The following is a 23,513-nucleotide window of genomic DNA, read 5'->3' as shown; positions in this document are numbered from 1 at the left end:
CAACCGGTGGGTGGACATGGTATGATGAGCCACATCTCAGGTTTTAATAAGATGTTTGAATGCAACATGGCCTTTCTCTGCTCAGTGTCGCTCTGATTCTTTTAGGATCAAACTTTACTGCAGTCGAATCTTTGAGACGGTTCACTTCTCTTCACAGCAGCTGCCATGTCCGTCTCTGAAACAGTGATTCCACAATGCTTTGCTAAAGCTGGTAAAATGGAACCAAATCACCTCTTGAATGGATTTGGTCCCCTTCAACCAGCTGTAGCTATGCTTTGATGACTACAGGAGCTCCTTTTGCTGTGATGCCTTCAACACAATCACTGCAATGACAGCAGGCCGCTTCTTGATGATGACTGTCTTATGGCTTTCCTCGACCAACAACATCTGGAGTGTACAGTGATTTTCATGTTCAATGCTAAACCTGTCTGATTTTTGACTAATAAAGAAACCAATCCCAGCTTCAAACTTTGGTATGGTCCACTTTCCTGACTGAGTGTCGCCTCTCTGCCTACAACGGGAATGCTAATCTGACCACACTATCAATGGCTGTTTCAAAAATAGCCAGGTTGAGGGGGGGTAGACTTGCAGTGTGTGCTATTTCGGAAACACAGCACTCACATGTCAGTGTGAGAATGTGCGGCTGTCTTGCTAAGACACCTCCTAAACTGGCTGTCGCTGGATGCTAACAGTCAATTACACTGTGGGTGGGAATGAGCAAAAGGAAATAAAATAAATAAAAGGACAGCTAATGCAGCTCAGCAGGGACCCAGTGGCATTGTAACAAGTTATAAAGAGGAAAAATGGCATTAAGAGTGCAGGAAATAAAAAAAGGGGCAAAATATAGTTGTTTAGAGACTGTACAACACACACAAACACACAAACTCTTTGGCCTCCTTCCCTTGAAGCCTCCTGCAGTGTTGTTAGACAAGCTGGGGTAGATGAGAGCCAGATGCTCTAGAGGACAGGAGCTCAACGCACAAATCACAGGAGCAGACCGCTCACAAACAGTTACAGTCTCACACATTCACTCCCCGTTACTGCAGAACAGGCAGGCAGATCAAAACTCCCTTCACACTGCGTCTCCTGCTCACCCTCCTTTTCTATTCTCACTATTTGTTTTGCCTTCCTAATTTGGCACCGAACACGATGTCAAACTGACCTGTTCTTAAACTCAGAAAATAGACACTCCTGAAGGATTTGTTCGAGACTTGATCCAATTAAAACTTTTTCGCTTGGAGGGCTAAAACTTAATGGTGGGCCACAAGCCAAAAGCAAACAACTATTGTATTGTTTTGTATTTTGTTGTATTGTTATGATGCATAATGGTACCGGGATCCCAAGTTTCCTTAGTTGAGTTCCTTCCTGTGCAAATTGTCACTCCGCCAACTGTGCTCACATTATGAAAAACAAATAATAATTAGGGATGCTACATGTTTAAAGAGCATTTCTACCTCACAAAAATAAAACAGCATAAACAATGATTAATATTATGATTTCTTTTAAAGTCCAAATCAAACCTTACGGCAGGCAGCCTTTGGTCCGCAAGCCTCACTTCGGGCATCCCTGATCTTATTTTATTCTAATTTCTGAAACTAATTCGAGGATGTGTGTACAGCACATTGAAATCAATTATTATATTGCAAACAGCACTGTATTCTCTCTAATTTCTCTTGAATTTAACGTGTTTTCTATTAGACCAATAACCATGAAATCTATTTGGGTAATGTAAGAGTCTCAAGCTTACTCAATCACAGCAGTCTGACTTGATTAGCCTAGTCTGAAATGAGCAAGAGGGAGGGTGAAAATTCAATCAATGGCAGCCATGAAGAACATGTGAATATAGCGGCAAGCCCCTAGAAATACAAACATTTGACCCCTTTTTGCAGATTTGTCTCCATGGGCCCAAAAACACTATTTTATATGCAACTGTAAACCCTGTTACAATATTGCCACTGTGCTGCTGCCTATTAGTGCTGACATCATATCTGTCTGCATTTCCAATCACAGTGTGTATGATTGCAGAACCCTGTGTCTGCGCAGGTGAGGTGATTACCATATGGGGTTTGCCTGTATGTTGCCATATTAAAAGAAAGCTGAGCACAATACGAGAGAGGGGGGAGGGCAAATAATACAAGGAGGTGACACGTAAAAGGGTACAGACCGCCACTGCAGGGCTTGTTTGGAGCCCATTTATGAGTCATGGGCTATTAATCGTATTGTTTACAGTATTGTAGCAGCTACTGGCTTCAAGCAGCCCGAGGGAAAGACACAGAGACGAACCAGGCTCCCCTTGCAGGCCGGGGCTGCGGTAAACACACACGGCGAGAACACACGATGTGGATGTCCGAGGAAGAAAATCCTTTCCCGAACATGTTACAACTGGTTATAACAGCACTTTCAAATTTACTAGCAACTGTAAAACTTAACAACTAGGTCTAATTTATGAGGAAATGCCCTTAGACTCAGTCATGGGGTGTGTGTGTGTGTGTGTGTGTGAGTAATGAACAAGGTGAAATATAGTAAAGCCCCAGCTCCTCCAGCACCCCTGCTGGTAGAGCTGATTTGTCTCTGTATTTGGGACTCCAAGTTGAAAGGTTCATCTGTCACCCACCGGGTTCTTCCTATGCGTCTTCCTCAATCTTCTTTCCACCGCTGGAAGACCCACCAGCGCTCTTAAAGCACCGAGGTACACACAAACACCAGGGACTCTGACACACTCTCCACTTGAACCAAAGCGCTAGAATTTGATGGTGATAACTTACATCAATTACAAAGACAAAGTGTAACAGAATACAAGCACATTTTACAAGAGTTATTGTAATAGTTTTGAGATTAGACTTGTTTAAACCATGAATGCCAGAACACACTGCGCTCAATCTACGAGGAGAGAGGGAAAACGGAGCTACCATCAGGAAGCAATAATAACATCAATAATTAACTAGAGGGGTTTCGTATCATCCTTCATCCAGTGGGCTTCCGATCAACTTCGAGCAGACTGTCATAGAAGCTATGATTCCATGGTAGGAATTCTGCTAAGCACTCAATCGAAACAACTGCTTCTCCACTAAAAAACACACCAGACAAGGTACTTTCACTTCAACCAAGGGAGAGATTTTCGAGGGCTTTAGGACTTGTGGACTGTCTCCCCGATATTGCAGGAGCTCGAGTGTGAAATAAAAGTAAATGGGCAGACTGGAGAAGGCGACATATATCTTCGTTTCTCTGAAGGCAAGGGGACAGAGCGTGGACGGCAGCAAGCGACGCACACACACACCCACACACCCACACACACACCACAACAGCAGCCCTGATTCAGAAAATTCTGTACTCCAGCACTTTTTCGCCACTTAATCAATGAGTCCTAGAGCGGACCGGCTTTGTGCTCCTTTATATGCTGAATCCTGGTTAACATATGCACATTACACTCTCATTGCATTTTAATATTTATAATGCAAGTGATTTTCTGCCAGTCTGCGAGCTTTTCTAAATAAGCTCAGTATAATTCATTAAAATTTTAAAAGTGGGCAGTAAAAAACACACTGGCCTCTCTCCGACTGCAAAGTCAGGCTGGGACTGGTGACTGTATGGACAATTCTGTGCGTTCTGTGTGTGATTTTTAATTATTTTTGTCATCTATTAGTTATAATTTGAAACAATAATTAATATGTGAATGAATCAGACAGACCTATATCGGTATAATTGCGTTTAATTATAAAATTTAAGGGATCAACAACTATGAAATGAGCTGCTAAAGGGAATCAGGCAAGCTAACTCAGCATCTTTCTAAATTTTTTAAATATCTTTTAAAATTATCATAGACTTGCTGTTACTTGATTTATCATCTTATACTCTGCGTCTTTCAGCACTTTTGTTGCTGTTCCAATGTCATCTTTTTTCTGATTTGTCTTTTTGTAAAGCACTCTATTTTTTAAGTGTTATTTCCTTTGTCATTGAAATGTCCTGAATAAGCTTGTTTTGCTTTGTTAGAGAAAATAAATCCTTGACCCACACTCTGTCTAATTAAATCTATTAGCCAATGCATTTTTGATGGCGATTAACCCTTTGACAACTGATTTTAACCTTGTTTTGTGTTTTTATACAGTTATTCTCTATGTCTAAGTCAATCTGCAAATCAATTGATCAGTGTACCACACAGGAAACAGGTGCTGGCTTGGACAATCTATTCTGCTGTGTGCCAGAGGTGGGGGGCTGATACTGGGCAGGCCTGTGGCAGGTGGCAGGTGTTTCACCGCCCTCTGACCTCAATTCCATTTGTCCTCACGCCAAAGGAATGAATGTCAGTGAAGGGGAATGACATTTAGCCTTGGAAAACCACGCTCATGCGCAAAACATACACATACACACCCAAAACGTTCAGAACAGGAAGAAGCTGTCTACTTTTGCCAGATCACTCCAGTCTATAACACTGGCCCTGTAATGTCAATGCCCATCACCTTAAGAGGCCCTGGATGATCAACATGACATGGACAGCTGTCTCACTGAGCCATCTTTAATATGCTCATGGTTGAGAGACAAGAATAAAACAGCTCAAGAGTGGAGTAGCAACCTGCTAGAGCCGGAAATAGCAATGACCAAGGACAAGGCGAACTGCTGCTGCAGCTGAACGGACCAGCCGCTTCAGGCCAGCCTCTGCCCACAACACAAGGCGACGGACCAGCATAACAGTAAAAAGAAACAACAAATGAACTTCAAGGGCTATTAAGTACACTGATAAAACAAGTCAATGTAAGACAGATGCTTTCAAGGCCTCAAAGGTAGTCTAATGTCAATTTGAGACCATACCATCTGTTGTGGAGATGGATGCAGCCCACAAAGGCTGCTTCAAACTTCAATCAATGTCAAACTAAATTGAGATCTTAAAGTACATTTTACAGCAGAATACAATGTGATCAGTGAGGTAGTCAACTTCTTCTAGTTTTACTGGATTTAAATTTAAGTGGAATCTGTGGAAGATTTTAAATATCCATATAAAGATTGTTCATACTGGAGTTGTCACTATTGAAAGTGTGCATGTAAACTTGTATTATTTAAGTTTGCAAATTTGTCTTTCCTTGTTGCCGTTTTTTTTTTTTTTTTACCTCCGCCAAGAAGTTATGTTTTTGCCTGTGTCTGTTTGTTGGTTGGTTGGTTTGGCAGCAGGATTACCTAAAAACTACTGAAACTCCCATTAATTTTGCTGTGGATCAGGATAATTTTTTTTGTCCCTCTCTTTAACATTGCGAGACGGGGGTTTAGGTTAATTTCTCACACAATAATGCATAGATCTTAATAAAATAAGGTTGGCTTGTACAATTTGATGCAGATCCATATAAAATACGGATCTAGTGGATTTACACGTTTTATATGGAGGTATGCGCTCTACTGAGAGACAGTCTTGTTATTTCATTTTATCTAATTCATTTGTTGATACACCTATCTTTAGGGGGATGTGCTTTATGTGAGTTCATATGTCACTTAAACAGCAAATTAACAAAGTTTAAAAAAATATCCATACAAAGGTGTTCAATATATTCTTGATTTAAGCGCATTTTAAGGGGCAAGCGTCACACTAGACTGTCTTTGACTTTGATCCATAGGCCTTGGATAATTCCCTTAGAGCACATTCTTTGAAAAAACAAAACATGACTGAAAATGTACTACAAATACAGCAATTTGTGAAGTTAAGACACATTATGTTATTCTGTTACATTGTTAAAAGTGCCATTCTTTTAAACAGCATCCTTTTGCCAATTTCATATTTGTTTTTGTCCCTGATTGGACCTTGTCTGTCTGTAGGTGGTGAGCCCAAATCTTTCATTCCAACAGAGGATGATTAAGCAACGGATTAGTGGTAACAGATAAGTAATGCTGACATGACTTCTGTCCTCTGGCTGCTAAGAAGCAAACCTCAAGGTCTAACGGTCGTAGTTTCGACTCATATTCTCAACGGTTTGATATGTTTTTTTTCTTGTTTTAATGATGTTTCAGTTGTGCTGAGGTGAATATTCAGTGACAAAGTATATTTCATGCAGTATGACTGTCACACATAAAATCTAACAGAACTCCTCAGGTGCTAATTAATTAACAGGGCTAAAAATCTCTCAGCAGCACGAGATTTCAGGGCAGTCAAATTCTCAATGCAGCCCTACTGTGATTTCTATACGGTTTGTCACTGTAAGACAATTAGGGAGTCTTTGGCATCAATGTCGAACGTTCATGCATCTAAGATTTATTTTCTCACCATACTCATCATCTATGATTGTAACGTGTAAAAAATTATCCAAGGCTTTTTAAGTTAAGAGTTTAGGAATTCAGCAGTCTGCATCTAATCAAGACTTTACTGAAAGCATTAAGCTGACATTTATTGTGTTCCTGAGGATACCATTTCCACAGACTCCACTTAAATGTGCCCTAGTCCAACAAAGAAATAAAATAAATAGGTGTGACAGCTAGCGGGAGCAGGACAGAGTCTCTTACCTGGGGTTTCCTCGCAGGGCAGCATGATGCAAGGCATTGAACCCGTTATTGTTTGTGATGGTGACATCAGCACCAGATTCCAGCAGCACTGACAGCATGTCATCTCTCTTCTTGCTTATGGCATCATGCAGGGGTGTGTCCCCTTCTGAATCCTGAAAGAGAAACCTAGTGTCACTTGCTACTCTCTTATTAATCCGTGATTCAAACCCTGCCTAAAATGACCTTTTAACTACTGTTTATTGACAAAACTAAACAAATCAATGTAAACCAGATTGATCTCTGACGGTTGCTGTTGTGTACACTTTCTTTTGTTACCTTTCTGAAATTTCTAAGTCAAAGTGATAGATACCTGGAGGCTGGGGTGGCAGCCAAAGTCCAGCAGGGTTTTGACCACCTGCAAGTGGCCCTTGTTGACAGCAATGTGTAATGGAGTCTGCCTTCTCTTGTTCCTGGCGTTCAAGTCAGCACCGCCCCTCTGCAGCACCTCAATGACAGAGCCCTCATCACCGAAGGCTGCGTGGTGCACTGCCCGGTCTCCATCTTTGTCCTGAGTACAGCGACACACCCGCATAATGACTCAGTGTTATGTCCGAGAGAGTGGATTTCTTACTTGCATGGGCCAAGATGCATTTATGATAAAAAGGATTTGGATGAGAGAGGGCAAATGTATTTAATTATACTAACCTCAGCTTCCAGGTCCACGTTGTGTTTAAGCAGCAGCTTGAGGACATCAACGTGACCGTTCTGACTGGCTGCCTGCATAGCGGTGTGTCCAGCACACTGCCCGTTCACCTGTAAACACATCAAGAGCCAAAGAGAATATGGGTGCGTGTCAATGTCATGTTTGATGTTTAGATGTGCATCTACTGAATTAGCTGTTCACCTCAGGGGCTAAGAGATTGCTGAGGGTGTGTTTAAGCCTTTGTATATGTGTGCGTGCATGAACGGCTGGGTGTGCATGTTTCATCACCAACTGCAGCACTGCAAAAACTCAGAGCATAAATATTAATGTGGACTCCTTTGGGAGTCTCGAGACGTCTCTTGTCCTGGCAGGCGGATCACTTGGCCAAGCTCAGTGTGCTCAGCTTTAAGCAAATAATTCCACTGAAAGGCAGTAGGGCATCTGGCCAGCCTTCACCATGGACACACATACACATACACACATGCAGAGTCATTCATTCTCTCTTGCTCGCTGAGTGAAGACTGTATTGCAGACTTGACGTGCGCAGTTCTTTTAACCTATACAGGGCACATTGTCCTGTAGCAAACGGGTGTTTTCCCTGGCCTGCAGCCTGAGTCAGAGCACAATCTGCAGCCGTATGGGGTTTGTAGATCTCAGCTCGATTCTAAGAGTGAATCGGGTCTGTGCTGCAGTGCACACCAATGCTCCTTGGTGCCTCCTCTGGGCCCAGCCTTAATGCTTTTCAGATTGAGAGAGGTGCAGGAGTGGGAGGATCTCAGAGCCCTTTCCTACGAGACTCTCAGCCTCCTCAATATACTGAGAGCAGAGTAGAGCACAGCCAAGGGTATTCCACCACCAATTATCAATGTACTTAGATCTTTTGTGTCTATTCAGCAGGCAATATTACATAGGTTTGTCATAAACCAAGCTAGAAATTCAGCAAATGCTCACACCAAAAAAAGTACTCCAAAAATACGGTACTTTGAGCACTTACATCCACATCAGGTCTTTTAAGGATATCTTCCACCTTGGCCAGGTCTCCATTGGCTGCTGCTTTGACCAGCTCCTCATTGATGTCCCCGGACTCTTGTGTCTCAAACAGTTTCTTCAGCAACTGAGACAGACGCTCTGGCCAAACAGAGGGAAAATGTCAGAAAGTAATTGTGTGTAGATGTCAGAAAACAGAGAGCACTGAGGACAAAGACCTAAGATGACACTGTCTTTTTATGTCAGAAGTGCATGTTTGTACACACCTCCAGAGGCGTTGCTGACAGCGGAGCCAGAGGGCGCAATCTTGGTGACAGCGGCTGGATTGTACGTCCAAGAAGTTCCACAAACCTCGACTTTCAGGTCACTGTCAGAGTAGATCTGCTGCACACGGCCCACCTTGCCTAAGGTCTGTTGATAAATATTGCGACAAACTCATTAGTATATGGAGGAATGTTGTCTCTGGGCTATGTTCTGTGTAACAGGGCCTGTAAGTGGCGGAGGAAAGATGGAGAGAGATTGTTAGAAAGAGCAAAAAATGAGATGGTGGAGGAGATGATAAAGAGGAAATAATACTAGCTCAACACAGCAATTGTCCTACACAGAGCAGAAACAAAGCTTGTGGCAAAATAAAAACTATATTACAGATTTATGCTGTGTTCTCATTATTCAGAGGACATGTACTTGAGAAAGAAGATGGATATAAAAGAAAAAGAACCTTCTACTGGCTAGACTATTCTTCATCTATACAGGCAATACAGAGAGGACAGAGCAAAATGCTTTTCAATTTTGAATCATATCATCTCGGCTCTGGCTATATGAGAAAGAGGCACTTTGAGTCTGTCGAGTCGGGTCCGGGCTGTCCTGGAGGATGCCATCAATAATGGGGACTGCAGCAGTAGAAGCAGCAGCGGGCGGCAAACATCCGTGGTTAGTGATCAAAGCTACAACCCATCTCAGGGTTTTAAGGCTCATTAGCTGCTGAGGGGGGCCAGTTTGGCAGGGACAAGTGGCATATTGGAGTAGACTGGCGTTACATAACCTAAGGCGTGCTGGGCACCAATGAATAAACTACATAATAAGCGAAGAATAAAGCCGTGTTGAGACTGAAAAAAAGGATAAATAAATAAAAAAAATGTCAGCAACAAAGCGTTAGACTTATTGAAGGGGAGCAACCGTGTCTGTGGATGTTATTAAACTGCAACACTTCTTTAAAGAAAATGAGGGACTGGCACTGCTACGTGTACAGCAGAAAATTACACACAGTTAGATGAATTGAGACTAATTTAAAGACAGTTCTTGCATACAAATTGTGTCTGTGATGAAGTCCATGTCAAAACTGATGAAATTTTCTAAAAAAAGTTAAAATGCCTGGTGCCAACAGCAATGACTTTCTCAGATTTTCCTCTAAGTACCTATCATAATGCAGATTTTTCTCCTCAGGTTTGATGAAACTATCCACTTAAGTGTAGTTTCGATTTCAGGATGTTTTGTCACTCAGACAACTTAATAGCTACAGTGGATAATTTAATTTGACGTTGTACTTCCCATATTAATGAAATAAATCTACAGAGACCCATTTCTAGAATTGCTCCACATTTTTTTGACGATCAATCATAAAACGCAACATGCTACTGAAACAGGGATGCTTAACATTGTATAGGTAATTGTATATGTTAACATAATATTCCAATATACATTACAGTAAGGTCGAGGGGTGGTAAAATTTGCACAAATGAGTGAGAAAATCTTTTAGATTCTTACAGGCAGCATCGCCTCAGCCCACTCCCCATGGCCTCTTTGTAGCAGCTTGATGCGGTCGATGTCATAGCAAATCTGGACCAGGTCTCCCACAAGGAACTGGGAACTGCCTCCCTCTGCCCCAGCGGCTACTTCACCACTTCGCACTACGTTGGCCTTTGTCAGCACTGCTGGGTTGAATGTCCATCTGTGTAGACAGAAATGAATGCATTCAAATAACTCACATAACATATGTTACCGAACCAAGTATTGATTCTGAGCAGTCACATAGAATATCTGAAGGTACCTAAGATCAATGTCAAACAGAGTGAGGAGCTTACATTTTATGAATACTAAAAGCAGACTAAAATTGAGCAAAGATCCACTTTTTTATATATATATTTTACTACAAATTGACCACTTATTTTTATTGAGTCTTTTCTCTGAGTGCCATAAACCAAAATGTAATCTAGTGAGAACATACTGAAAAGTGTTTGGCAGCTTTTGACTGAGGTTTGAATTGAAGAGCGTATTACTTGGCAAACTATGCTGATGAGACGATACAGTTCATTGATCCTACTCATCGGCAGCCAATAAATCTGAACCAGTCCATCTAGACACGTACCTGTTCCCACTGGGATACTGAACGACAATATCGTGATCTTCATCGATGCCACATACTGTGCCAGTGGTGGTGAGCGTCTCAAACATGCCGTCAGTCCACCCGCCGTGGCCATGCTGGAGGGACTGAACAATCTCTAGGTCTAAGTCGATGTTGACCAGGTCTCCAATTTGGAGACCGCCAGGATTTCTGTTGCCATTCTGCTCACCTGGGAGATATTGGGAAAGTTAGGTCTATTAATTGTAAAACTGCACTATTCAAAGTGTATCAAAAATGGTGGTAATTTGGTCTTCGACATTTTAAATCTCCAAGACAAATCTGCGAAAATATCAGTACTCCAGAAGGTTTTAAGTACATATGTGGAAGCAAACTGATTACAACAAGCGGAAAAAGCATTACTACATTAAAAGTGTTGCTTTCTAGGAAAAATGACACTATCAAACCAAATGAGGGACTTCTGCTGCAGTGTTGAATGCAGAGAGACGATTCATTCCTGTAGTCTTGGAATACTGTAACTGCATGACCTGAGCCTGTACCTGCTTTTGGCAGCCAGGTTACTATGCAGTGCTGCCATCTAGTGACCAAACAGGACTAACTACAAGTGAAACTCCCCTAATGCCCTTGAATTCACTGCACCAGAACGATAGGTGAGAGAAGTGGTGCAATAATGACGGTGGACACAGATCAGTGGCTTACTTACCTAAAACGGGGCAGTGGTCTCTGTAAAAAGAACCTCCTTTGGCATCCTGGACGCATTTCAAATCCGACTGAGAGAACAAAGAGGGAAAGGGTGAGATAATTAGCCAGGGTAATTCCATTAGCAGAGAGGCATGATGATCATGAATAATGAATTTGAGAATTTACACACTTCAAGCCGTTGTGTACGTGTAGTTTGTCTGGGAAACCAACAATATCCATGCCCTTAGGGTAAGGCAGGACAATGAGACACTACACTGCTACATAGAGAGACTACATCATATCATTGTGATGACTCAGATGCGCAGCCACTGTGGCAGAGTTAGAGGGCAGAGATGATTGTAAGGCAGAGCAAACATTCCTCTGAACTGATGAAACACTAAAGTCCTGAGTACGACAAGTCCCAACAAATTAATAACTCGAGGGTTTCCTGCTGTATCCAGCCAGCAGGACACTCCTGATCTTATGATGCTTTGTGCACAAAGCAGACATTATGGAACAGGAAAAGGTGTTGGCCTCAAATGCTGCATTTGTAACATACACTGTTACTTTATATCTGCAGGATTTGCTCACAGTCTTCGAAAAAAAAAAAAAAAAAAAAACAAGGCCAAAATGCAACTGCCGAGATGGGGGGTCTAATCCATGGTTTACTAAAGCCAGAAGCAGATGCCTTCTACCTTCCTATTGGCCTATTAGAATAACAAAGGACAAATCTGTTCTGAAACCAAGAAACCCGATTGGCCTCTTTCGAAAAAAGGCAAGGGCAGTCTCCACCAATGAGGAGGATGCTTTTCACCGGAGACGCGTGTGTAGCTGCTCCTGCAACAACCCCAGGAGGATGTCCCCCTCCTCTAAAGTTGACCTCCATGTTCACTCTCTGCCCCTAAAAAGCAAGGGGAACAGCTTGCCTTTATCATGCAGATACCTTCCCCTTCCAGCTGCCTCTACAATGGCGCCTTACTCATGCTGGCTGCGTGGCTCTCACAAAGGCCTGGCAGCGAAAGAAAGAGCCTCAGCCCTGCGGTCAAACACAAAAGCCACCTGACAGCTGATCTTTTGTGAGACTCAGTGTGTGTGAGTGAGTGACTGAGCGTGAGGGTCAGGCTGGAAGTTTGCTCACCATTCCCTCAAAGCCAACTCTGTACAGGTTCTTGGCCCCATTGTCCCACAGTACGTAGGCAGCGCTGTGAGGGCTGGCTGCGCTCCAGTCCTGGATCTCTGTTACCTGTGGAGGGCGGGATGAGATGAGACGAGATGAGAAAGACAGAAAAAGACACATTGAAAGCAGATTGTTTTGCAGAATTCTATGACACGTTTTTTAGTGTAAAAAAGGTTTTAACTGTCTGTATATCAAAAAAAGGTTTTGGCATACTGTATGTGAAAGTATTATATTTATCATAAGGGGATACTTTTTTACGGGAAGGTTTAAAGCAGGTGTTTTTCATCTTTTTCACCTCATAATGATAGAAAATAAGACTTTATTGATCCCTGTAGGGAAATTATCTTTTCAAATTGAAGGTCAGAGTGAAGGTTGGACTTCAGAACAGAAACCCTGGATTCAAGTTGCTATGCAGTGTCTCGGGTGAAAGACAAGGAAATGTCTGCTTACACAACAAGTTGAACTTGAGCTCCTCTACTTGAAGGGTCAATCAACCTCTGGCCATGTACAGGATACCAATCAGCGCTCTCAATAATACAATTTTAGTTTTATGTACCTCTTTTTTCCTACATGGTGGTATATTGTGCATGTGACAGAGGATAGCAAAGTAGTTGGAAAGCTGATGTAATAAATCTATACACAGTAGTGTCTGATGCTCTGTTTGTTGCACATTCACTGTGTTTCGACCTCAAGGAAAATTTAATTCGCTCAACCACTGAGATATTAGGAGTGGGACTCATCAAGGACAAATCTGATTAGGCTTTGATTTTTGGAGTCACAATTAGATTTTGTTTTAATTCTCCCTGCATTGCAATTTTACAGTCAATACTAAACCCTTCATTGTTTTGGGCAAGTTGGGAGTAGTTGTGAAATCTCCAAGAATGTTTTAATTAAACTTTTACTGGGTTTGTCTGCAAAGAAAAACAAGACACAAGACAGAGGCAATGGGCCTGGCCTAGTTCAGCCAGACCACAGACAGAGCGTGTGGGAAACATTGCTCATCCAGGCAAGGAACTTTTGACACGAAGCATTCTGGCCAAAACTACAGTTTGTTTTCAGAAGGCTTTTTTTCCCTATTGAAAGAGAGCTTGATGCAGTTACTATTTTGCTAACAAGTAATTAATGAAAATCAGAGACTGGCTTTCCACAAATGATTAACTGCATCATCTTTGATGAATTCCAAAGCAAACGACGATATCCGTGTATGTTTCCATCAATTAGCATTAAGGGAACATAACCTTAAGTGCTGCATCCAAACTGTGGTTATAGTTACACGGTCTGCTTAGGTCAGCCAGAAAAGCACACAGAGGGAAAGCTAAAGGAAAGAAGCTTCTGTCTTACTCTCATCAGCCTTTCCATGGTGTATTACACCATTAGTATGTTAATAAATCCATGGCTCTTACCTTTGCTCCGTTGAGCCTCTCAACTTGTGCATGCACGTTAAAAATATTAGGAAACACTGCGAGTCAGACAGTCCATCTTTTGACTTCCTCACCCACTGATCAGGCATCAAAAGTTGATCAAAACCATTAAACGCATAACATCTGCCACAACATTTTTATATGCGCTTTTCTTCAGTTAGTACTCGTTTTATTACATTATGACTAATGCTCTACCTAACTTTCGTAGCGAGAAACCGCTCAGAGCCTTTGTGATGTTTGAAGGGCGCTGTGAGCCAAAGAAAGTCATAAGCATAAATATGAAATGAGGTATGAAAGGGCCGCAAAATCAATTCAAATTTGGAAGATAACGTCGGGATTGTCACATGAGACAATTCCCTCTTCATCACAGCAGCGCAGTGCTTTCATCACATTGGGAAAGTGTCAAGAGAAGAGCTGCATTGGAGTAAATGAATTCTTTAATTAAAAGCTGTGCCTTAAGTAAATACAGGAATCAAATCGTTAAATTATTTTCAGGCCCCTTACAGAGGTAATTGATTAATGGGCCTTCGGTGGTAATATTCATGCTAAACTAATGGAACATCTAAGCTGCAGGACATGCAATAGCAGTTTTCTGGAGAGCATATTGCTTACAGCATCATAAAACAGTAATGAGATATGCCATTAAATAACACAGCAAAATGAAGTCTTAAATTGCCTGGAGGGACTCTTAAATTGAATACTCTGGGGTCTGGACCAGAGTCAAAATACAAGCACTTTACAGCACATTTACAGCATAAATCTAAATAGAGTGTGCTAAACAAATGCAACCTCATCAGACATTGTATTACTTTCTAATGATGTATTTAAGGCTGGAATAACCTGCAGCAAAGAAGTGTGTTTATAGCCTTAGTAAAGATATCTAAGAATCAGCAGAATGAAACCGAGGAGCAAAGGTTTTTCTGTGACACATCTACTGGTTCCTTTTAGCATTTAAATACAAATTTACAAAAACCTTATTACATTATTTAAAGATGCTCAACCTCTTGTGTACATGAGTTTACAAAGGATCAGCAGATATTTCCCACTAAGTCCGGAGTGCTGGCTGCTGAATTTTAACAACGGTGCTTATGTATTATTCTTCACTTACGTAAAAGATCATGCTGAATCTTTGCTCTATAAAGTCTCTATATGTTTTTCATTTCTCATTTTCTTTTTAAAGGGGCCCTATGGTACAATTTGAAGCAATATACATATTACATACGTATTAATCACATTTTTATTGACTATATGTGAGCGGATTGTAATGCGATGTGAAAAATGAGACCTTCCCGCTTTCTCTCGTTTGCCCATACAAGCCTGCAGACAATTTGTTTAAGTTTTTTAATGCTGCTGGACTTTGGATTTCTTTGTGAAGGACTCAGATCGGATTTTCTGCGACAGCCCAAAGGATGTGACTCAATGCACATTCTTCAGTGCCTCGTCTCAGCGTCTCAACAGAAGCTAACGTTAGTTTGGAAATGTCCACTAACATAAACTAACAACTGGCTTCCAGCACAACACACAAGTTCAACAGAGCACCTTTAATTTTTGGTGGTGGAAACTTGTCATTCTCCACTCTGGTTGAAATCAATATATTGACACAGTGATATGAGACAAGATAATGATTTTGCTTATTGTAGTATGCATTACAATGGATTGCAAATAAGGGATATCATTTTCCTGAACTTAAAAAAAAGGCTGCAGGGCAATAATATAGTTATCTTCATTACTTTAGGGCCACAGTGTCTTCAACTGCTACACACCTAGCTAGACACCACTGGACTGTTTCTCTTGTGGGTTTGTCTCATATGCTTCTTAGTTTTTTTCATGCTCAGCCAGAGCTTTTCCTGTTTTGGTTGAGGCATCGGCACATTTCAAATCAATGCCATGCCGACTTCAGTTGCACACATGTGGTTTTAATGGTTTTCCCTCCAGGGATTTATTATCCATTTCATTGTGCAGCTTTGAAATAAAAAGAACTTTGCAACTGTGTCTTTTAGCAGCTATGTTCATTGAGCGAAAAATGGAAACATATCTGCACCTTTAAACCTCACAGCCAAATGCTGGTAAAATGTGTAAGTGTCTGGTAGATTTGCTTCACTCACCAGCCACAAAACCAATATAATGTGCAACATTCACTAACCATGTGGTCGATGGACAAAATAGTTACTTTTGCACAATGATCACTTGTGAAAAATGATTTCTTGGAGACAACTATTTTTCTTGGCCTTCTTTTTTAACCATCAAGAACCTTTTACTTTTTACATAATACAAATTTGACTATTGCACTGCTATCCTGGCTGGTGTCCTACCTTTCCTCTCCTTCCGTTGCCTCCGTCTTGGTCTTCCCACTGCCAGTCAACTCCTCTCACCACTCGGCCTCCAGTGAAGATCCCTCTGGCTGTGATTTTCTTTGACTTGCGACGTGACTCCAGAAGTACTCTGCAGGGATAAAAAGAAAAGTTTCCAAAAAGAAACAATTATTTTTATTTGGGTTCAGCTTTAATCACTTGAGTGACACTGCCAGAGCATACAACAGCAGGTGTTTACAGGAGCTCTATTTAGGTGGATTAATTCAATGTTCTTGTTGTTACTAGCAAATATGCATTGCAGAGGGGATGCCAGTGCTTCCCTCCTGCTACCCAGTGTCCTTAACTGCCCTTCGCTGCGTGACTGTTCTGCAGTCATGGTGTAAATTACTTTCAGCAAATGGGACATGGCTTCAGATGAAAAATCTCACTGTGAGCGTTGGGCCTTAACAGGATCTAATCTGCTGTACCAACCATGCAGCCCCTGACAATCATTATAACTGACTCAGCTTTGGGCCACTGATGTTTAACGACAGCAACACAGATCAAGCCAGAAACATTTGTCAGAGATTTGAGCAACACAACATTACTGACCATCTCACACTGGCTGGTGCATGGCGATGAGGTTTCTAAAAGTCAAAATTAATTTGGGCTTTTTACTGCCTTTAGGAATGCCACTTTTATGCAGTTAAATTCAAGTAACACGCTGTGTGTAATTGAGTGGCAGGTGTCATGTCGTAACATTACAAATAACAATCATTTCTGCAGTAGCTCAGCATTCACACCTTACTGACAATTCCTTTCCTTTTCATCCACACCCAAGAATCATGCCACTGGGAATGCAAATGAAAAGCCAGTGGTGAGGAAGGCAAATTCATTTTACTATTTTACATTAGGATATCACTAGAAGGCTGTGAGCTGCAGTCTAAACTCCATCTTAGCTACAGGCCTAACTAATGAAAAGGAAATAGCAAATAAAACACCCAGCTGAGCTCTAACCATCAAACAACAATGTGAGCCTCGATGGTAGACATGGCAGCTGGACAGTGCAGGTCTAACCAATGCAAACAGCTTGAGGCCTCTAACCACTCCCTCTTCAGCAGTTAGTGACAAAGTCTAATGTGGTGTAACAAAACACCCCACCACGCTGTCGGAGCAGTGTGGGCTGGGGAGACCTCCAGCACCCATTGTGCATTATGCAATGTCTGTCTTGGGGGAATAAAGTCGTACTCAGTTGAAAAGGCTGCCAGCTGTTGGGCCATGTGTTCATTTACTAAACTATAGTGTTTGGCTGAAATAGGCCTGAAATGGATGGAGCATCATCACAGTACTGACAGTCTATGTGACTGACAATCAAATGCAACTTGTGGAATTTAGTGAGTGTGCATATTTGCTAAAAGAGTCCAAATGATGCATTTAAAGTCTTTGTATCAAATCAGGGAATTGATTTAATGGCTTTGTTTGCCTACAATACATGAGCTACCTTAATCTCTGTGTAGAGCATCTCTGCGTACTCAGAGTAAAGCTGCCTTCAACAATTTCTTAATCTTGTCTCTACATGAATTAATTGGTAGCGATGTTTTTACTTTCCACAGACCACACCTACAACATTGTTTCCACTAGAAACTTTCGGTCATTTTTTACCATAAGACCTGTGGAGACCTGACATATCACATACACCTACTGTTATTCACACACACAGAACCTCATGCAGGATTATTGGTATAGTGCACGAATCCCTTATATTAGATTACCACTGAATCACTGATCACGCCCTAGTTTGAAGCTTGCCCAAACTGCAAAAAGCTTCTGCACCAACCTCCAACTAACACTAACAGGCCTGCACAATATGATACAAAATTCATATTGCGATTATTTTGAGAGATATAGAAATTGCAATATGATTCATGATTAGTGGGAGTGATGATTTTGGCACTACAACTTTAAATTATTCCTGAAACAACGTCAAAATTATGTTGAGTTGACATTTCATGGGTCTGCCCCGAACAAACATCTGGAGATATATAGGCCAGTATATCTCTGTAGCAACTTAATGATACCTTTATTAAAAAATTCTGCGATTTGGATATTGCACTTCGCACTACGTTGCAATCTCGATATTATTACGATAAATTGTGCAGGCCGAGGGAATGCTGCAGGGATGTTCAATTCTTTTAGGCTAACATGGAAGTTGGCATCGCACTGGTTCCCATGAAAAAAAGTAGTACAAAGCTAACGTTAGGGTATAAATGAACTACAGTACATTGCAATCACATGACTTCAATATCACCACCAAAATGCTTCCAACTACTACACTAATCTATACACATTTTACCATAAATGAATCAATCTACTATCGTAAAGTTAGCATTAGAATAGTTTGCAACTGAAGTCAACAAGTTAGAATGGATAGGTAAGTAAATGAGCATAATGACATCCAATGTCCCAGCAACTGTAGTCTAATTTAGCAACTTGTTAGCATCCACCATTTTAAAAGACATGTAAGTGCTTTGTTAATGTTAATACTAGAGGAGGCTTCATCTGTCTTCACAGCGAAAACCCTTGCACACTAAAATGCGTTTATTATAAAAAGGTATAACAGTAAGTGCTGAGTTAATGTGTGTGGTAGTTTTACACATCGACAGCAGTAAATAAAGAGCAAAGAGAAAACAATGGGGCTCCCGCTGTGATAATGCCATCTGAGTGACAGAATGACTGCAGGCAAACAGGGATAAATAATAAAGTAATATTTGGCACAGGGGATTGCTGTAACACCATGTTGCGACTGAATGAAGTGAAAACACGCGGGTGTACATGTCTTGTGTAATACTTTGTTATTATTATATTATGTTTAGTAACTTCTGGGACAGTTATTATGCACTTATAAGTATGTTTTATTCAACATAAAGCTGTCTTGCATGGTAAAAAAAGATTTCATCATCTCTGTACATCAAATGTGATTGCTATTTTTCCTGCAGTCAAAGCACTAAATTCTTTTAAAAGTCAGCTGTAAAATAGACCATTCAATCAAGCTGCACTTCATGTTTTATGAGCATGCAGCATTCTGATGACATAAATATTTTTTTTATTTTTTTTTTATTTTTTTTTTAAATTAGGGAAATCTGCTCTAATGAATACTATAAATGGGAGGCACTGCAATAATATAATTTTTAAAAAGGTCTGACTGGATCTTAAAACGAGGCTGAGTTGTTGCCTGGCAACTGAGGGCTGGGAGCACAGAGATAGATCCTGAGGCAGGGTGCACAACAGACTTCTCAAATGTCACACACACATAAAGCCAAACTAAGGGAGTAAAAGGGCAGACCAACCAATCACAATGACGCGCAGGGATTACCTGGCTGCCTTGTGTCTATTTTATTGTTGGTGGGTCTACGGCGAGGCTCCATAATAGTAAATGTTGCTGGGTTAACTAACCTCTCACTGCCCGGGGTGGTGATCCTGTAGAACCTGTGTCTCAGGTGATGCTTGTCTCCATGGTAACAGGTTGTGCAGAGGTCGTAATTGGTGCACTCAGCACATTTCCAGCGAATACCAATGATGGGCTGTTGACGGCAGGTGTCACACATGGTTCCATCATGCTTGATGCCTGAGGGGGGGCAAAATCAGTCAACGTTAATAAGTTGGGATAGTACTGTGTGATACTATGTGTACATCTTAAAACTACTGGAATAACTTTTCAGCATTTTGCTATCAACAATATGAAAACTATATGTGAAAAAAATCTACTAATTCTACATGCAAGCAAAACTCCATGTATTTGACATAGTCTGTCGTCACTTATACACTTGCAACTTTGAGTTTGAGTTGAGTATAATGGCTTTATTTATCCTACACCTTAATATAAAAACACTTTTGACTAATTGTGGCTCTATGGCCTCTAATTTACTTCCTTTTCACAAAAACAACTACAGAAAAACTTGACTGCTCCTCATCCCACGACCGCATCCTCAGGTGGATACAGAACTGAATGGAGCTTGTCAATGGGATACTTGCAAAAAAGAGCTGAATCAGCATGTACTGCTATGACAAGTACAGAGAGATCAAGCTAAACAAACACTCATCCTACTGACATACTTTTAGATAATCAGCAAGATTTCTTGCTCCTCTCAATGTGCAATTTAGAGTCACAAGCTGTGCTGACATATTCTTGACTCTGAACGCATATCTCCCACATCTTATTTACATATCTTGTGCACAGAGCTGACTGTGACATGCATCTGTACAGACAGGATGCATTCAAATACTCATCCTTTTTATACAAAGTCAGACGGACGTTGTCTGCGTTCAACACACGGAATAAACTACAGTGCTGCTTCTTAGATTCACTTTATAAACCTGAAGTTTCAACAACCTAAATGACAGAGACTTTGCGTTATTACATGTATTACTTGTTGACAAATCAATCCCATCCCTGTACCCATAATGAAGGCCAATAAAAGGACCAGTATCTATATCGTGCATAACTCGGTTGCATGTGAAAACACTTGAGTCTGAAAGTGCTGGCAAACAAACTCAGCTGGTGTGAAGTTACCTGTTGGAGCACTGTCCAGTATCCTCACGTCGTAAGCTCCAGAACAACGGTAGTTAGCAGCCGTCCCATTATCCCAGACAACCACCACCTCCTCTGGACTTTCAAAACTCCTGACGGTGCCAACATGACCCTCTCCACCATCCTGCTTGCCCCACTTCCAGTCAGGTCCGCGGACTACTCTCGCCCCTACTCCTTCCATCATGGCACGGTTATTCCTGCCGGTAGTCATTTACGAAAAGGATCTCGCAATGCCACAGGAATTAGTTAGTTAACTGGCGAGCTAGCACTCTTTGCTAGCCGGATATCGGTGAGCTGGAGGATAGTTTCCAAATCCAAGTGCAAGTCCTAACAGGAAAGAGACTGGAACAATCCTCAAAGCCTAGCCTGCTAGCCGAGTTAGCTACCTCAGGAGGCTGTTGGAGCCTCTTACAAAAACTATTCCGACAAGCTAGTGTTAACTGCAAGCCAGCGCCTCTTCAGTGTCGCCTCTGAGTTTAAGAAACCAATTACCCTAAGAGCCTATTAAGTAGCCACATTGCTAGCTTAGCCAGATCTCAGTGCTCAGCAAGCTGTCTCTCTCCTCCACTCCACACACAAGAATGCCACCTCTTCAACTTAGCAAGCTAGCGAGCCGAGTTGCTAGCTATCGAAATGCTAGCAAGATAAACCTCTCCTGGCTAGCAAGTCCTTCTCGCTGAGGAAAATGTAGTCCTTAGGTGGGTTGGTTATTCTTATTGTTGTTGTCCGCGGCGGTGAAAATCCATCCAAGATGCTCCCTTTGTCAACCAGTGATGGTTCCCTGGAGTCAACTCAGAATAAACGCGTCGCCATTATTGTCAATCATCGTTCAGACCTCAGACGAGCAACAACTAGCCACGGAGGTAAACGACAAAGCCCGAAGACTAGAGGCTTGGAAAACAAGCACGAGTCCAGCCCACGACGCGCATGCGCATCTGCACTGTTGAAGATTCAGATCAGATCAGTGAATGTATATAAAAAAATAAAAAAATAACAACATAATCTCGGTGTTTTAAGCATTGTAATGATGAAGATGAAGAAAGATATAATTGTTTTTTTCTTTTCCAATCAGAACAATACTTTAAACTAACACACATCTTGTAATTGTTAGAACTGAAGAGTAATTAAGTAAGCAAGTGCACACATCAGCTCATTAAACATCGAAGAATCAATGTTTGAGTCACAACAAACAGTATTGGCAACTTTGCGGAACAAAATATATATATTTTTAATTTTAATTTTAAGTTTGTAATATACAAACAGTATATAAACCAACATTGATTAAGGAATTGATAAAAAAATAAAATAAATAAACACATTTATTCACTCAGGTATATGAATAAATCCATGCATACACACTATATATATTTTGTCTAGCGTGTGTTCTGCGCATAGGATTTCTTGTGGTATTATTACAGTGGACAAAGCTGACGGCAGCTCACATTCATTAAAATGCTCATAATTAGATGATATCCACAGAGAGTGTCAAAGGCTACCAGCTGGCATTGTTATATGGAATAAAAAAATGTTTTTGTCATTTTAAGACAATGTAATTAATTATACTAAATCTAGTTATCAATTGGCATGTTGAATGATCATAACTAGCAACTTTTTTTCTGTCCGAATTCACATCCAAACTCCATATAAATATTCAGATAAGACAAAGTAAATGAAGACTTTTGACGCTGTTATGTTTTGCTTTATAGCCAGTGTCTCCAAAGTCCATAAGATGAGGTTGACAAGGCCAGTTGTGTGTTCATCTGTAACCATTATAAACCTAAGATGTGCAAATTATATTAATCTTTACCTTGTAATCAAAATGCTAACTCCATGATAATGTTTTTTCAAATCGCATCTGACTCAAAACATGTTTAAGGTAGGCTAAATTTAAATTCCCAGGGGCGAAAATGTCCAGTGCGCCCCTTTTGACCTCATTGTGAGTGTATTAATCAGAAATGTATCCAGCCAAATGCACAATTTAAGGCCTTAAAGGATAAGTTTTCCCTAAAAATAGAAATACAGTAATCATCTACTGACCCTCACGCTGATACAAAGTTTTGCCCAAAGACTCCATGTTCACTGTGAGGCAATTACTTTAGGTAATTTAAAAAATGAAAATGTCTTTGTTGGGACTGTATGCACCACTAAAGACTATTCTATTTATTATATATATATTATTTGTTTTTTTATGTTTTGAAACAAGTCCCCATCTACTTCAGTTATTTAGGAGAATGCTGCAACACTGTTTTGCTGTGAAGCTCGGGCTGTGAAACTGCACCCGACTTTCCATCAGCTTGGGGGTGAGTAGATGATGACTGAATCTTTATTTTGGAGTGAACTTTTCCTTTAAATATAGACTACAACTCTTGGCCCCTTCTTGACAAGGTGGGCCCCCCCAAAAAATGTAAGTGTTGGCTGTGAAGTGGTGCATATAGTCTTAACACACACAATTTCAGTTAAAGGTGCAATATGTAGTTTTGGGGAAGCCAATTAATCCGAACAGAGAGATCTTCATTGACTGATTAATAAACAACCTCTCTTAGTTTTCATGCTTGAATAAACAAACACGATAAAGGACAACACATTTTCATACTGTTTTACTTTGTTTGTATGTGGCGGACCCTGCCACCTTTCCAGCTGCAAACAGTGTTCTGGGGACCTCATTTTCCTCTGACAACAGCTTGTTTGTTTAGTTATGGGAAAAAAAAAATTAATATTAAAATTCCGAGTTTGAATTTCCTCTCCAAGATCACATAGTGCCACCTTTAATTAAATTACCACAAACCCAGTTTTATCATGCAGTGAACTTCTACTGCAGGAGAAGCTGAAGCTGTTCAATGATGCTGC

The 23,513-nt window shown here is 40.9% G+C and overlaps 1 protein-coding gene across 6 annotated transcripts in view; it reads right to left on the bottom strand.

The window, feature by feature from the left end:
• mib1 (MIB E3 ubiquitin protein ligase 1) overlaps window positions 1-21,633 on the bottom strand; it is a 55,759-nt gene extending 34,126 nt beyond the window's left edge. For 4 of the 6 annotated variants that reach the window (XM_084369155.1, XM_084369156.1, XM_084369157.1 and 1 more), the window contains exons 1-12: window positions 20,649-21,632; window positions 19,532-19,703; window positions 16,100-16,229; window positions 12,328-12,432; window positions 11,212-11,278; window positions 10,515-10,719; window positions 9,914-10,097; window positions 8,416-8,560; window positions 8,157-8,290; window positions 7,165-7,272; window positions 6,830-7,027; window positions 6,481-6,632 (exon numbers count right to left, since the gene is read on the bottom strand). In XM_084369155.1, the coding sequence (XP_084225281.1) occupies window positions 6,481-6,632; window positions 6,830-7,027; window positions 7,165-7,272; window positions 8,157-8,290; window positions 8,416-8,560; window positions 9,914-10,097; window positions 10,515-10,719; window positions 11,212-11,278; window positions 12,328-12,432; window positions 16,100-16,229; window positions 19,532-19,703; window positions 20,649-20,877 (1,829 nt within the window). In that variant the 5' untranslated portion in view covers window positions 20,878-21,632. Of the gene's footprint in view, window positions 1-6,480; window positions 6,633-6,829; window positions 7,028-7,164; window positions 7,273-8,156; window positions 8,291-8,415; window positions 8,561-9,913; window positions 10,098-10,514; window positions 10,720-11,211; window positions 11,279-12,327; window positions 12,433-16,099; window positions 16,230-19,531; window positions 19,704-20,648 lie in introns of all 6 variants that reach the window. The other 2 variants (XM_084369159.1, XM_084369160.1) reach the window with 1 other exon arrangement.
• Between the last annotated feature and the right edge of the window lie 1,880 nt (window positions 21,634-23,513).

The sequence above is a fragment of the Pagrus pagrus genome (assembly GCF_965226575.1).
Source record: "Pagrus pagrus genome assembly, chromosome: 12".
NCBI lineage: Eukaryota > Metazoa > Chordata > Actinopteri > Spariformes > Sparidae > Pagrus > Pagrus pagrus.
The sequence above is the reverse complement of the archived record's forward strand: the minus strand, read 5'-3'. Positions and strand labels throughout refer to the sequence as shown.